This window comes from Gossypium raimondii, chromosome 4 (genome assembly GCF_025698545.1).
Source record: "Gossypium raimondii isolate GPD5lz chromosome 4, ASM2569854v1, whole genome shotgun sequence".
Taxonomy (NCBI): Eukaryota; Viridiplantae; Streptophyta; class Magnoliopsida; order Malvales; family Malvaceae; genus Gossypium; species Gossypium raimondii.
Genome location: NC_068568.1, coordinates 43,492,720 through 43,509,151, shown reverse-complemented (window position 1 = coordinate 43,509,151; position 16,432 = coordinate 43,492,720). Strand labels below are relative to the sequence as shown.

Genomic DNA, 16,432 nt, shown 5'->3' with positions numbered 1-16,432 from the left:
CAGACTTAACATGCAAATAGACCAAAAGTTTAATTAGATGTGGCCATTGTAACGTCCCAAAAATCTTAGTCTCTGTTTTGTTAATTTTTCCATAAATTAAGTGTTTGTTTTAGTGTTGGAGATCTTAATTTCGAGCTCTTGTGTGTGCAAACAAGAGTTAATTTTTGCTAGTGTTTTGCTTGGGCCGCATAACAGGTTGTTGGAGTTAAGTTGGGTGAGTTTAAAATCTTGGAAGTTGTTGGATAGGTGTGGGTTAGTGGATAGGAAATGACTTATTAAGTTTTTTTTATTTAGTTATTTATTATTTATTATTTTTTTAAAAGAAAAAGAAGATAATAGATGATAATTAAAGGGAAATATTCTCCCTAGTTTCACGCCACTTTGGTTTTTGGCCATTCTGTTCACAAAATTTCTCTTTTCTTTGTTTTTTTCTTTTCATTCTATTCACGTGGGTTTGGAAAAGAGGGGTAGCAAATCGTTCTTTTGGGTTCTTGATTTTTAATGCCAAAGCCTTATTATTTCGCCATTCAAGATCGGTATGGTGTTAATCGAGTAGGTCCCAACGTGTCTCGTGTTAATCGTTCTTTTGGGTTCTTGACCCTTTCTTTCTCATTGTAGATTTATCTGTCGTTTGTTGTGATTGTGTTCAGGATAGTTGGTGGGACGTACCAATATTAAATGATTGTTTTGTTGTAGGTGACGAACGTGAGAATCGGAAATCCCCTCGTGCGATTTTGTTGTTTTAGGGGATGCTGTGAATGTGGGTAAGTATTCGAGCATTTATATGTTCAATTTTAGTCAGAATTGCTCGTGTTGTGTTTTAGCCAAGTGAGTGGCTCGGTAAAAATTGTAGAATTGGGGACTGATTTTAGACAATTTATTGATGATTTTAGGTACTATTTTCTTTGTGAGTGCGGTGGTATCGAAATCGAATCAGGTGTGTAACGAGAAACCCGAAAAATAGCGAATGGTGAAAGCCGAAATTGGGCACTGTCGATGCCACACGGCCGTGTGCGACACACGACCCTGTGACTGATCATGTGCTAAACCGTGTGTGACATACGGTCTGGGCTATTTTGGGCTGTGTGGGTCCTAAATTTAAGATTTTTTCCTAGTGCCGCACACGTTATTCTGATCAACCGCGGGGTCAGTATGTGGTTAAATATACTATAGAACAGGAAATTTGGCCATCTGCTCGTATGAATTCTGATATCTACATGTGTATCTGAGCTGTCATATGATAATTCAAACTGAGAGTAATGTTAAATACGTACATGATTTGTATAGTAACACCCCAAACCTGGCCCAAACATTATGGCCGTATCTAGCGATGTCACATGATAGGGTGTTTGAAAACCGTGTCGTCACGTTAAAACCATTTCCATTGAATTCCTTATCTTAATATCTCATTAGTTCCAAATTTGTGTTGCTCATTTATTCAATAGTTTCAAAACATTATTCGTTTGCGGAATCTTTTAAAACAGATTAAACAATCGTGCGTTTAGGAAAAACATTTGTTTCTTTTGAAAACCGAGGTTTCCTACTACTAGCAGTTGTAATCCATAAGGTAAAGATAATTAAAACCCAAAATCAAAGTCCGAAAGTCCAATTACAACCCAAAAACTTAGCAAGTAAGAATAGAATAGAAATAAAACCAATTATCGTAAATATGGGTTAAAAATCATTAAAGTCCAAAACCGTGGTCACCGCCGAGTCCTCCACTGCACCAATCCGTCTAGATTTGGGGATTATCTGTGCACATTTAAACAAAATGGGTGAGTTTACGAAAACTCAGTTTGTAATCCCACAGAAACAAACAATAGCAAATCACAGTGCCAAGTTAAAGTAGTCCTGGGCCTAAGCCCTTTTTCAGTATCAATAATAGTTTGGGGCCTTAGCCCATCTCAGTATAGTATCAAATATGCAGTAGGGCCTTAGCCCATCACAGTATTAATAGCAGTCACACAGTATTCAATAATAAAGTCCTACCCAACTAGCCTCTACACACTATCTCCGTCCAACCCTACACTCCATGTGGGGATCAAATCAACCCACCCATCCTTACACTCCAGGAAGTACTGAATGCGGCACAAAACAGTAATTTGTAGCTGAGCTGCCAGTATGTTAGGCTTAAGATCCTTTCAGTACATTTCCTCCAAATATAATTAACCCAACCCCATGCAATGCAACATACAAGTCATGACATGTTATCTCAAGACATCAATACATATAACCAGTTCAGTATACAAGCATACTATCATCAAGCCCAACAGATATATAAATCAAACAGTCAGTTCGTACAATTAAGGGTTTAAGTGATGCTTACCGACCCTACAGTAGGTTCACAGTTGACTTGGGAGACTCGTGCAACCTTAGCAATCAATTCAGTGATAATGGGCTCACACGCCAATGTGGTCTGCCCGGGTGGACCACTCGGCCCAAATTGGCATTGGCCGCGTGGTCCATTTTTAATGTAACCCATGCTAGCTAAATATTCATATATGTTTTCACTATTTACTTATATGTTTCTTCAAAGCTGTCTACTTGAGTCACTGTTACTAAATTATTTATATCTTGAGCTACAAAATTCCAAATTAAGGTTCGTTTGATGTCTTTGAAACTAGACTCAGATACCTTTTTACCATAAAATTTTTAGAATTTTTGGTTCAGCCAATTAGTACAGTAAAATCTTCAATCTTACCCCTGTTCTGTTGTCTGACAGCTTCGACCTTTCTTTGCTAAAAATTAATCATCTCTTAGTAAAAAATTTGGATGTTGTTACCATTAATTTCTATTGAAAATAGACTCATTAATAATTTAAACATGTAAATTTTTAAACCCTAATTATTTTTCTCCAATTTTTGATGATTTTCCAAAGTCAGAACAGGGGAACCCAGATTCATTCTAACCTTGTTTCACAAAACTTATTATATCTCACGATTTACAATTCAATTACTTACACCATTTCTTTTATGAGAAACTAGACTAAATAAGCTTCAATTACATATTTTTCATCCTCTAATTCGATTTCAACAATTTATGGTGATTTTTCAAAGTTAGCCTACTGTTGCTATCCAAACAGCAAACAATTTCGACTTTTCACCGAATCTCGTTTTCTGCGCTTCAGGTACACATCTGGTTTTGTTTGATGCTAAAACAGTCCCCGAGCACTCCAAATCCTATAATTTAACAAATAACACTAATTTAATCTTACATAACTTGATCTCAAATTGAACTCGTATCGAGGTTTTAACCCATAAGCAACTAAACCTTAACTTCAACTGATGAACAGTAATTCTCACACAAACTAAGACTCCGATTGGTGATTATGAGCCCTTGAATCCTCCCCTAATTGGCATAAACAAAACACTTTAGAAGAAAGTTAACAAATGGAGACAAATCACTTATCTAAAACTTACTGAATGATCGCAGACAAACGTGGAACGACACGAGGCAAAGTGGGAAAAGAAAAATCAAGAAGATGAAGGGTGAAAGAGAAAAACGGCAAGAGGGTGGAGGGATTTTCGGGAAAGTAAAAAAAATAAAAAAGGATAATCAGAATATTTGATAACCACCTCAATCCTTTATTTCTCTCCATCAAACTCTCCACTAAATCCACTACTCAGATTTTTAGTCCATCTCAAACTCTCCTGGACGCACGAGCAAAAATAATGCCCACATCAAGATTCGAACACAGGACCTTCTTCACACCAACAATCCACTTATACATCAGACTAGCAGGCCCATTATGTTAATTATTTGTCAACTTTTACTTAAAAACCTACTGACCAAATATAGGGCTTAGTCATAAAAATACCAAAATTTGCCCAAGTTCTGGCCTGAACTTGGGACCTCCCAAACACACCCAAAACACATAATTATTAAAGCAGACAGATATTTTGTGTCACACATTCACAATACCCAAAATTAAAATTTTGGGGCGTTACATGTATCTGAAACGTTATGCATGATTTCTGTTCTGATTATATCTGGTTCTAAGGTAGGATATATTATGTGGAGGAAGTGTTTCTGTGAGAGGCGATATCTCTCCTATTATACTGGCAGCATAGCTGCAAATAATCTGAAAAGTGTGATACCGGCACTAAGTGGTGTGTAGGGCTAGATGGGCATCTAATACCCTATATAGTGTGTAGGGATGGTCAAAGATGGTGTGTAGCGGATGGGGCTAGAATTGTAAATTTTGCATATGATTCTGATTTTGTATGAGATATACATTTGTATTTGCTCTGCTATGTTATAAATTTGAAATTAAATTTGTAATTATGTTTTCTTAAAAGTTACACACTGAGTTATGAAAACTCACTTCCTGTTTGTTTGTCACTTTCAGGTAACCTTCAGACTTAAGCGAGTCGATGCGACAGGAGCTCGGTGATAATCATATTTTCATAAATTTAACTAATTTTAATTTGGGTTGAGAGTTTTTTAAATTTTGGACTGTTTGGTCATTTTTTATGGTTTTGGATTTTGGACTTTAATTTCGTTTTTCTCAAATTGCCATTTAAACGTTTAATCGACAAGGTTCATTTTCCTACAAAACAATGGGTTTCAAATCAACGAACTATGTTTTCCAAAATTCAACATTTTATGAATTCCAATTGGAAGGTTATACATTTTTTGAAAAATGTAAACAAACAACGTTTTCACTAAAACAATTAAGTAAGATATGTTTTCAAATAAATTGGGTTTTTGAGTATTAAGAGTTTATGTCGTTTTCTTTCTAACCATAGAAATTCTGAATTTTTAGACGATCTACAGTGAGACCTCCAGTTTGGCCATAACGTGTAGGCCGGGTTTGGGGTGTTACAACCATACTTTCATGTGACACTTTTTATTAGCCAATCTAAAAAGGGTAATTACGTCATCAGGTCTCTGAACGTTTTGCCCCTACACGCTTCCGTCCAGTGCCTCCAATTTAATAGGTTGCCCCAAAAAAAAAGGTTTTTTTTTAAAAGAATTTTTAGGGTAGTGCCGCCTAGGAAAGTGACGGCACACAACTTTACTGTAGAAATGAGATAATTCCCATAATTAATCTTGAAATTGGGTAATTTTCATAATTTTTTAAACTTATAGGGTCAGATTCCTAAAAAAGCCTAAATATAGAAAGAATTGTATTTACATTTTATGGATGTAAAGTAGTTGTGATAGGTTTACACTTAACACGTCTTTTAAGGAGACAATCCCTTAATGGGATATATTATACAAAATAAATAAGAAGTTCATAGGTAAAAGGGAAGCCCCTGTACTTAGAGACGGATTGCATTTAGGTCTTTCTACTAAAAATGCGCAATTTAGCCATTATACATTTCAAAATGTGCAAATGAGTCCTTCTGTTAAATTGTATCTGTTAAACGATGACGTGGGACGTTAAATCCATGCTTACAATTATTTTTTATGGACAAACTATAAAAATTGTCACCCAACTATGCTTTTCATTCTATTTTGATCGCCTAACTATTAATTTTTTTGATTTAGTCACTAAACTTTTCGAAATAAAATATTTTTATCACTTTGAGATGATGTGGGCTTTTTTTATTGGTCTAGTAACAAAATTATCCCTCTAATGTTTACAAAAATTTTCATTTTAATTCTAATTCTAAAAATAATAAATTTGGCCTCAACATTTAAAAATCATCAATTGAATCCCAACTCAAAAATTACAAAAATATTTTTTAAAAAGAATTCATTTTCAGCATTTTATAACCCATGAGCTAATCTATGTGAGATATTAAAATAAGAAAAATAGTAACCTCTTTCAAGTCACTTGCAAAAAACTCTAAAAATGTGAGATAAAAAATAATATCCAAATGAAAATAAATGCATTATTTTTCTTTTTAAATCAAGGGGTTTCCAATCTAGTGTTGTTGGGTAATAATTGTAGAGGAAGAAACTCTAGAAGGGTATGATCTTAAAGGTATTATGTTTTTGAAATATGTCTTAGGGGCTTCCTGTCATGTATTTCGAGACGAATAAAGATATAATATTTTGATTGATATGATAAAAATATCGAATTGGTTCAAAAATTTATATGTACAATAAGTACAATTGTAACACCCCAAACCCGGCCTAGAAGTTATGACCGAATACTGAGAGATTACATCAACTTGTTCAAAGCTTTGGTTTAGATCAAACTCAGTGCCTGTCTCAAAAACATAAAATTTGACAAAAACTCTCATAGATGATTAGAGAAACAAAACCAAGGTTCGAAAACCTTAATTTAAAACTTGGGTTTCACATTCAAAATCGCACATTTTGAAAGTATTAACATCGGCAGACCATTTCCAGAATTAAAACAATCATTTGCTAAAAACCATATATTTTATTTTTAGAAAATATGTTAATGAGTAATTAATCTTGCAGCGAAAACTTATCAAAGTTTCAGTTCTTTGAAAACTGTGGTCTCAATAAGTGAAAACGTACAATTCACCATTTGGGTGTATTCTGAATCATTCGTTATAAATTTTCATAAAATACATTTCAAATTTGCAACGGAAAATCCTTAGCTTGTTTTAGTTTTGAAAGCCAAAACCTAACTTGTTAGCTCGTGTGATTTGCAATTTTATGCTATAAATTATTAAATGTCAACGAATAAAACAAAAACCAAAACCAAGCCCCAAAAAGAATATAGTCCAAAAATAATTAAACATAAACCCACAAATATTTTAACTGGTAACCAATCCGAGCTCCCACACACTATCCGGTCTTAAGTCAGAAGTTAACCTGAAACGTATTAAACAAACGAGTGAGCTAGAAGCTCAGTGTGTAACTTAACCCACATACAATATTTGCTTACTATAACATGCATATTTGCAAATATCATAACCGAGTTTTACTTATAGCGTTCACGTATGCAAATAACATATCAAAATTTCAAATATCCAAAGATATAATAGATCATAATGTTATAATTTCAAAAATATATACATATGAAATTAAAATGTCGTATCAGATCAGAACAAATCCTACCCTATCCACTACACACCATCTTCATCCAATCAATCACATCAATTAGGACTACCAGAGTCCATCCATCCAATCACACTAATATGTGGCGGTGTGTCACTCATAAATATGCAGCTGAGCTGGCAAACGGATATTTGCGGTATGTAGAGTCACGTTAACATACATATATTTCGCATAGGTTGTATATATGCATACAAAAACAGATATTATATGGAGCATAACTTATACATAACGTATATAGATCATAGCATATTCATGTTGCATAGTCGAATCAAATAGCTTATCAGAATAGATAACATAATACGTATAACACACATGATTTACAAAATAATCATGCCTAACTCACGTACCAACTTATAGCAAACCATGTCGTATTATTATACTAATCAAAACTTATTTAACATGCCTCTTACATTTACCCATGTTTGTTTACTGAAACTTACGCTTTTCTGGGCCTACATAATTCCCATGGACCCAATTTTTGAGTCCCTTAATCGACCCCTGATTAGGCCTCAGAATTGGCCCAAAAGGCCCACACAATCGTGTGGCCCACACGGCCCAAAAAGCTAGCTCGTGTGGCCTACACGATTTACATAATTTCACATGACCATGTGCCCCACACGACCTACCAACATGGTCTACCACACGGCTGTGTGGCACTGGGAAATTTCGAAAACAACGGCTGTTTCACGATTTTATCAAGTTTCTACTAAGTTTTTGGGTCAATTTTACACACCTGATATTATTTCTAATAACCCACACAAATATCACATTACGAAACTCCACAGGAACAACAACCAAAATGACGATTAATCCACTAGAGTATTTAGATTCACTCCTCTTTACCTAATTGGAAAACCATGAGAGCACTTAACACGATGTGGAACGAAAGCTAATACAAAACCCAATCTTGCACAACAAACGAACTAAAGCTAATCATAACATAAGAACTATCAACAAAACTTATGCTTATTAATGGTTTATGATCGGAAACAGAGAGTCCAACGAAATCCCACAATGATTTAATGGCATCGAGCGAGAATCAACTAAAAGAAGAACAAAAGAATACCAAAGAGAAAAGAAAGAACAAAAGAAAAGAAGAAACAAAATAAGAGCAAAACAAACGTGAATGAAGTGAGGAAAATGGACTGTTTATTATTATTTATTAGTGAGTGAAAGTAGGAATTTTTAATAAAATTAAAATAAAATAAAGCCGGAGAAAAAAAATTCCAATTTGCACAACACAAGATTTGAACACAAAATCAAGGAGTAAACAAATGCTTAACCATTAAATCACTAGATTCATCGTTGTTATCAAATGAGTGAAAATAATTTATAAATCAGATGTTAAGAGATAGGGGTTTAGTTAAAAATAGAAAAAATTTGAAGGGAAAAGATTCGAATCCAAAACCTTAGATTCACAAATACAACACCTATCCATTGAACTAGATTAACAAACTTAACATAATTTCACAATCTTAACTCCAAAAAAATTCGAACGTGACCACACTAAGTTTCATTAACTCAATTTCTTCTAACTCGATTTTCGGGATGTAACAACAATTATATTGATAAATTTAATGATTGAATCGTTAAATTATTAATTGTATAAAAATATATGAAATGGATATTTTTCCTTTGCAATTAATATTTGTATTTGATTGCTAGACAAATGTATATTTGTATTTGATTATTGTTCATATATAGATGTAGATATAAATCTAATTTTTAAATATATATATATATGTTCTTTTTATAAATTGTAATATTCTTCAATTAAAATTTCATATTTGATTGAGTATGAAAATTAGATTTTGTTTTCAAGAAAAGGAAAAAGAAAGCCATAACTTTTTGTTGGGTGTTAAATTTAAATTTTAGCTTTATAAATTTCTTTTTTTAAAATTTAGCGGTAATAAGGTAAAACTATGAAAATATGTCTTAAATTTGATATAAGTACCTTTTTTTTCGAAATTTAAGGAAATAAGTTGTTTTTAGAAGAAGAAAGTAAAAACGCGCCTTGTAGAATGTGTTTTCAGCCAACGTCTACTCCTCCAATAGCCTGAAAACCTAATAGTAAAATCTCCCAACAACCATATTGTTTTTCCCATATAAACCTTTTTCATTTTCATTCTTTTGCATTCAAACCCTTTTCTCTCAATCATATTCTCTCAATTCTCTCAAATATTTCAATCTAGTTTGTTCTCTCAATTTCTTTCAATCCTATTTTATTCGATTTTATTTGATTTTTCTTATTTTAAAAATGGCAATTCTACTTATTCGTTTGGATGGCAAGCACATCTCCGGTATCCAATTGCAAATGGCAAGAAAATATTATTAAAATTTTCTAATTTTAATTAAGTTAGTTATTATGTTGTTAACATTATTAATTTTATACTTTTATAATGTTTATATAATTAGGCTGAAGATCGGATTTTGGAGACGTACATACACAATTTAAGTGCGAGTGCACCGATTGTTATTCAACAACAGTTGTAAAAGGAGAGATTCTTGCACGTGTCTCATATGTTCAAGGGAACTAAATTGCACTTATCATCACTTTGGTAAAAATATGGAGACCAGAAACATACACATTCCATCTTTCGTGCGATAAGTGTAAAATTACACTCGAGGACGTTGCTTTACAACTTGGTTTACCGGTGATGAGCCAGTCTTTACGGGAGACGTGGTCGTTGATGATTGGAGTGCAACTTGTGAGCAACTATTTGACAAGGTACCATACAAGTTTATGGGTAGTCGAATAGAGATGAAATGGTTAGAAAATAACTTCAATCATATCGACAACTCCACGAGTGTTGTAGAAAGAGAATAATTCACGTGAGCATTCATCCTGTAGATAATCGAGGGTCTTTTCATGCCAGATAAATCTCAAAAGAAGTAGGGTGACTTAGTTGGGGATCAGCAGTGTTGGAGATATTGTACCGAGAGATGTGTAAGGCGACGAAACCAAAAAAAAAAAATTGGCGATTCTATGCTCCTCCTTCAATTATGGGCATGGAACCGACTACCATTTTTACGGTCCAAAGTAGACACCCCTCATCAATTCTCACTCGTAATAAGGTAAAATTCATTTGATAATATCATTATTATAATATTTCTCCATTATTATAATTTTGAAGAAACATATTATTTGAATTAGTGAAACAACTCCGTGAATCACGTGGGTATTGTTGGAAAAAAATTTAGATTTGAAAATTGTTTTCCTGCACAGCAAAAAATTAAAATTTTAAAAACTGACCCAATTTGTGATATTTATAGCAATAAACCTTGAATCGAAATCATAATTGTGTTTTCGGATAAGTGGATCAGTGACGTTTTTCGACTTTCAACCAAATGATCTTCTTCACTATTTCATACAAGAAACTACTTCGAGTGTGGGCTCAAACCAATCAAATCAAAACTCATAACTAGAAAAAATTTTCTTTACTTTTCGGGAGAAAAAAATTCTATCTTCAAAATAGAAACCGGCAGAATTGTTATTCTGGAAAAACATATATAATAGTTGAGAACATATTCTCTCTATTTTCAAAAAAAATAACAATATCTCTAGTTGTGTAAATAGCTCTATCGGTGTCATCTATTTATATGAAGAGAAGGTAGAACCCTTATTGAATTGTAGAGGTTTATTTCAAATAGAAAAATAATATTCTAGTCGAATTAGGAGCCTCTCATATGTATTATGATGGGGAATTGAGCCTCTCATTGTATTAGGTCCACTTATATTTGTTTTTGGAGATTTAATCCAACACTTTATAATTTAATTCAACCTAATACCATGTTTTTTTTATTTTCCAAAATAAACATTAATTTTCAAATTAAATAATTTTTCATCCCAATTTTACCACCGGTAAAATTATGATGATTTTACCTCTGGTAAAATTTACAAGAAAATATATTCGATATTTCACAACTCAACTTGTTCACTATGACTGAATGATTTATTTTTATTTTTGGGCTTTAAAACTACTCAAAAACATAACCTCATTCTTTCGATCATGTTTTAGTAATCCATGTACATTTGCAAATGAATCATTTCTTATTTTCATTTTCATTTCCATTTCAATTATGAGAAAACCACATTCGTTTCCAAATGATCACATTTCTCCATTTTGGAGAAAACCATAATCATTTCTAAATGTTTTCCATGTCTCTATTTCTATTCATTCTGTTCATTTCGATTCAAACACGCAATTCATTTTTGGTTTCAACGAGCTAGTGGAGAGACCGATTGGACATATGTAATTAGGGCTCAAATGATTTATAATTAAGTTTTGACTTTTCGCCTATTAATTATAAACTCATTTAGTTACAAAGTCATTTCATAATATCGTGACTAAGCTCTCCCCAATGACATACCATTACGGAAGCAACTACTTAGTACTTGTCTAATGACGTTGTTATTAGTGTGTTACCCTCATAGGATATCCTTGATCTTTTGGGATAATATTCGTTCTCCCAATATGATCCTATTTTATATCATGGTAACCATTATTTCTTTCTTCATGAAAAGTCAATCACTATAGAGTAGTGATCAAGTCATCCATCACAAAGATGGACGACCTGTGACCACGTTTACTTTTCATCAACCATGTCATGCCAATGAGAGCATTTCATTTACCCATGTTTTCGTCTATGAATTTCACTGTTGTGAATGATGCTACATACTGCAGAAGTCTTACACCCAATGCACCGACTTTCTGTTGGAAAATACCCCGGTTTGAAAATGATTTTCTTACACAGAGGAAAATTAAAAATTTGAAAACGAACCTGGTTTGTGATATTTATAGCAATAAACCTTAACCGAATTCATACCTGTGTTTTTGGATAAGTGGATCCTTAATGTTTTTCAGCTTTCAACCAAAAAATCTTCTCCGCTATTCTTGTACCACGAACTGCTTCAAGTGTGGGCTCAAACCAATTGAATGAAAACACAGAACTAGAAAGTTTTTTTTTGAGTGAAAACAAAAATTCTCTCTTCATGTTATATGAAGGGTTTGGGCCTGTCTCACATCGAGTCTAATTATAAATACTTCCTGGGCCTTTTTAACCGAGTACTCTATAATATGATCTAACCCGATTCAGCTTTTCTATTTTCAAAATAAACTTTAATATTTACATATTAAATAATTTTCTCATCCCAATTTTACTTCAGTAAAATTTTGATAATTTTACCCCCTAATAATATTTTGAAGATTTTACCCCTGGTAAAATTTTGAGAAAATTCATTTAATATGTCACAACTCAATATGTTCACTATGACCGAATGGTTTATTTTCATTTTCGGGCTTCAAAACCGTGTGGTTGGACTTTCTTCTTATTGTTCTGGATACAGATTTGGCAAAACTTTTGTCGAATTCGGACCACCTTCCTCGACATCGACAAAGTTGGCATATAACTTTAGTAAAAAGTTCCCACTAGAGCAATATGAATCAAGCATAGCCTCTACCTTGATGTCCCCTTTAAGCTCAAATATATCGTATCTAGTGCGGTCTAGTGATGTTAGATATCTATATTTCAAGCTCAAAATATTTCTCCGTCTTGAACTTCCCACTTTCTTCCTAATTTTTTACCGAAGCTTGTGCAATTTTATGTCTCGGTTGAAAGTCAAATCTGAAGATTGAAATGACACAAAAACAGGTCCAATCTCGATGTCACAAATTTGACCATCGCAGTAAATAACTGCTCTAATTTGTCTACTCATCTTCAACCAAATAGCATATTTCTCATGTTTAAAACAATAAAAAAAGACTAAATTACCAATAAATGCCAAAAAATTTTCAAATTTACCAGATTAGGCCATTTTTTGAGAAGAATTACGGGAATAAGCCGCTTTTATGAAAATCCTTCCAGTTGGAAGCGTTTTCAGGTGAAATTCAGAAAAAACACGTCTAGTTGTAAGCATTTTCAGGTGATTTGCAAAAAAACCCTTCCAGTTGGAAGCACTTTCTGCCACATCAGTACTAAAAGTGACAACACCAATATTTTTTTATTTTCTGGTGACACCTATTAATGTGGAAATAAAACTTACAAAACAATTTTTTATATAGACCCCAAGTCTCATTTCCCTTGTGTTCTTAAGCAAAATTATCAATAAAGGCTACACTTAATTTTTAAAAACAATGGAAATGAGACTTGGGATCTATATAAAGACCTGTTTTATAAGTTTTATTTTCACATTAATAGGTAGCACTAGAAAATAAAAAAAAATTTATTGGTGCTGCCACTTTTAGTGCTAATTTGGCAAAAAAACACTTCAGATGGAAGTGCATTTTCTAAATTTCACCTAAAAACGCTTCCAGTTGGAAGCGTTTTCGTAACATCGATTTATTCACGTAATTCTTCCAAAAAATGGTCTAATTTGGTAAATTTGAAAAAATACGGTATTTATTTGTAATTTAGTCAAAAATAATATAGAAAAATTAGTACGCATTACTCAAATTAAAACAACAAATCGTACTTAAACGAATTACCTTAAGTCAATTTTTGAAATTCAAATTTTTAACAAAAACAATTTTCTCTCTATGTAATTCTCCTTGTTAAAACAACCTACTCGAAATTTTAGAATGGAACCTCTACAAAATGTATTCATTTTATAGAAAATAAGACCTTCAAAATGTTGAAAAAGATTGGAGAAGGCAAGTCTAGAAAACGCTTCTAATTAGAAGCATTTTCTCGAAAAGTTAAAATAATTTTAAAATACACGTCTTATTGGAAGCGTTTTTGATTAGAAGCGTTGTTCAATAAAAATATTGGTTTTATCATGTACACTCCGAGATTCCCAAATTCTGAAATAGTTAAGGTTGAAAAACACGAGGGAAAAAACGCACCCCGAGATTTAATTCATTGGCATTTATAAATCGCCTATGATATCTAGAACAGATGTGCAAGTGCCGATGAATTGACATTTATTTATTATTATCATTATTTTTTGGTTAGGAGGCTGCAATTAGAGAAAATGAAACTGAGTTGCATATGTCAATATTTAAAATTTAAACCTTCTAAATGCAAATGCATAGAAGTAAATGCATAAATTAATCAAACTAAACTTCGGGTTTAAGTCATTGACATTTATAAATTGCCTATAATATCTAGAACAGATGCGTAAGTGCCAAAAATAACCAGACAAACACCCACTATAATTATAAGGCATATACCAACCAATTGGCCATTGAATCTTCGATAAATACCTGAAATCTTCAAGTAGCATAAGCATGGAAGTATTACAGAAGCAGTGATACTTAAAAGTGCTCCCACCAGGGACATCAGTGAACCAAAGAACGGAATCGCCAGTGCCACGAAAACGGTGCTGATCAACAAGTTGGTGCCAATGAAGATGGTGAGGAATCCCGGGTTGTAACAGCATGGAAACCGGGTTTTAATGGCATTAACGATTGGAGTAACCATCAATGCGTATTTCGTTATGGGGTTCACCAGGGTCGTGTAGATGGCCACTTTTGAACTGATCTTGCTTGCTGGAAGACTCAATGTTACCAGTGATTGAATTTGTGGACCGAACATTAAGTACCCGAAGATTGCCGTTGATGCATACGTGATGGTACACAAGATAAAGCATACAACCAGTACCTGAAAAAAAGATTACCCCATTACATGTTTTTCGATAAAAAATAACATCCAATTGAAATTACTATCTAGAAGAAATACTGACATTGGAGAACTGATGTTTTTTCTTCATAGAAGTGTAGAGTGTAGGGAAAACTGGATGTGCACAATAGCAGAAAGCATATAAGCTGATAGCAGTCAACATTCCATCCCAATTGACCAATGTTCCCTTTTGTTGAAACCCAATCCCTTCAAACGCACCAGTCCATATAATGGAACCAAGTGTGATTCCAGAAGCTAATACCCCACTGGCTGACACATATGAAAGAAGGCTCAAGTTATCTAACCAAACTGTAGGCAATACTATGAGGCTTACTAGTATGATAAAGCCTCGTTTCCCACCAATTGTTAGTCCTTGACCAACTTCAAATTCCATATTTGGGAACAACTTTTGAAGATTATCTCCTTCTAAAATCAAGAATCCTGTAGCAACTAAGTAAAGCTCGATGTACATGAAAATGGAGACTATCAATTTTCCTTTCTTCCCGAAGGCATGCTTGCCGATGTCGGGATAAGTTCGGATATTCGAATTCGAATCCATGCATCTTTGGATTAATAAGCCAGAGAAGAATGCAGCAGTGGCAATGGCGAAAAGAAGAATCAAGCTTAACCATCCTCCTGATGCTAGTGCATATGGGGTTGATAATATCCCAACTCCTAAAAAATTAGTTATAAGGAAAAAAGAAATAATAACAAAGAACTGTGAAAGCACCAAAGTTTTGTTTTCTGCAAATACTTGTTTGTTTCACAAAAAATTATTCATAAAATTAAATAAAATATTTTGTAAATATTCAAATAGGAATAAAGTATTACAGCTACAAAATCACAGAAAACAAAAACTTCGAACATTGTGCTCTGTAAGTAACTCTTTTGTCAGACATATTGTGGTATGGGTGGATTCCCATTCTCAATTTGTTTTATCTGGAAAACCTTCTCATTGAATTCCAATGTACTACTTTCAATTTAAAAGAAAAGTTTCCTGTTAGGTATCTAAATTTGTATTTTAATTTTTCTTTTACTTATTAATCTTAATAGTTAACAGATTGAAATATTCATCTAATAATGATATTTAATTAGGATAATAATATTTTATTTTACTTGAATTTAACATTTTTTATGGGACACTTGTTTTTTTTTTAGTATGGTATTGTATTGGAAAAGGAATATACATTTTGATATAAAATGTCACGTTATTAATTTTCTAGTGTTTAATTTAATGTTTAGGTGGATTTCAAGAAAATTAATTAATTATATTATTATGTTTAAATTTTATGATTTTATTAATAGAATAAATTTAATTTTAATTGTGATTTTATTTAATTTTGTTTTAATTTGTTTAATACATTGTGGTTCTTTTATTGGATATCAAAATATATAATTTTTGTTAAATATAAATATCACATTAGATAAAAAATATAAATATCACATTACAAAAACATCAAACTTGAATACCAAGTGTTAAGCTATTAAAATTTAATTTAACTTAAATATTAAAAAATGTATGTATATATGTATATATATTAGCCATCCTTATCTCGTAGGTGGACCAAATAATTTTGGATGGAGTACAATTACATTTGTTCAAGGATAGGATCAAGTCAAGCAGCTGTCTACAATTTATAAATATTTTCCTCTAATTTTAAGAGTCAATTCAGTAATTTATTTCTCAATTTAATAAAATATATTGATTTTTAGATAATTATTCTATATCTGTCAGTGAATTAAAAAATAAAATGATGTAAGATGATATCATTAAAAATACAAGTGATGTAAGATAATATCATGGAGAAACAATTGTATTACGTTATCCGTA

General features: G+C 32.5%; 1 protein-coding gene and 1 long non-coding RNA gene across 2 annotated transcripts; one reads left to right on the top strand and one right to left on the bottom strand.

Annotated features, from left to right (window-relative positions):
* The first annotated feature begins 322 nt into the window (after window positions 1-322).
* On the top strand, window positions 323-1,315 carry LOC105780068 (uncharacterized). The gene is made up of 3 exons (XR_008195100.1): window positions 323-536; window positions 697-764; window positions 894-1,315. It is a non-coding gene; the product is annotated as an uncharacterized LOC105780068 (long non-coding RNA).
* Window positions 1,316-13,961: 12,646 nt separating this feature from the next.
* LOC105778922 (amino acid transporter AVT1I) lies at window positions 13,962-15,301 on the bottom strand. Its single transcript, XM_012602684.2, has 2 exons — window positions 14,666-15,301; window positions 13,962-14,583 (listed from the first exon to the last, which is right to left on the bottom strand). Exons 1-2 carry the CDS (start codon window positions 15,158-15,160, stop codon window positions 14,068-14,070), a joined length of 1,011 nt encoding a protein of 336 aa, XP_012458138.2. The 5' UTR covers window positions 15,161-15,301; the 3' UTR covers window positions 13,962-14,067.
* Window positions 15,302-16,432: the final 1,131 nt, after the last annotated feature.

Coding starts and splice junctions, on each gene's coding strand:
- LOC105778922 (XM_012602684.2), bottom strand. CDS start 15,160: ATGGATTCGAATTCGAATATCCGAACTTATCCCGACATCGGCAAGCAT. Junction 14,584..14,665: donor AAAAACATCAGTTCTCCAAT/GTCAGTATTTCT, acceptor TCTTTTTTTCAG/GTACTGGTTGTATGCTTTAT.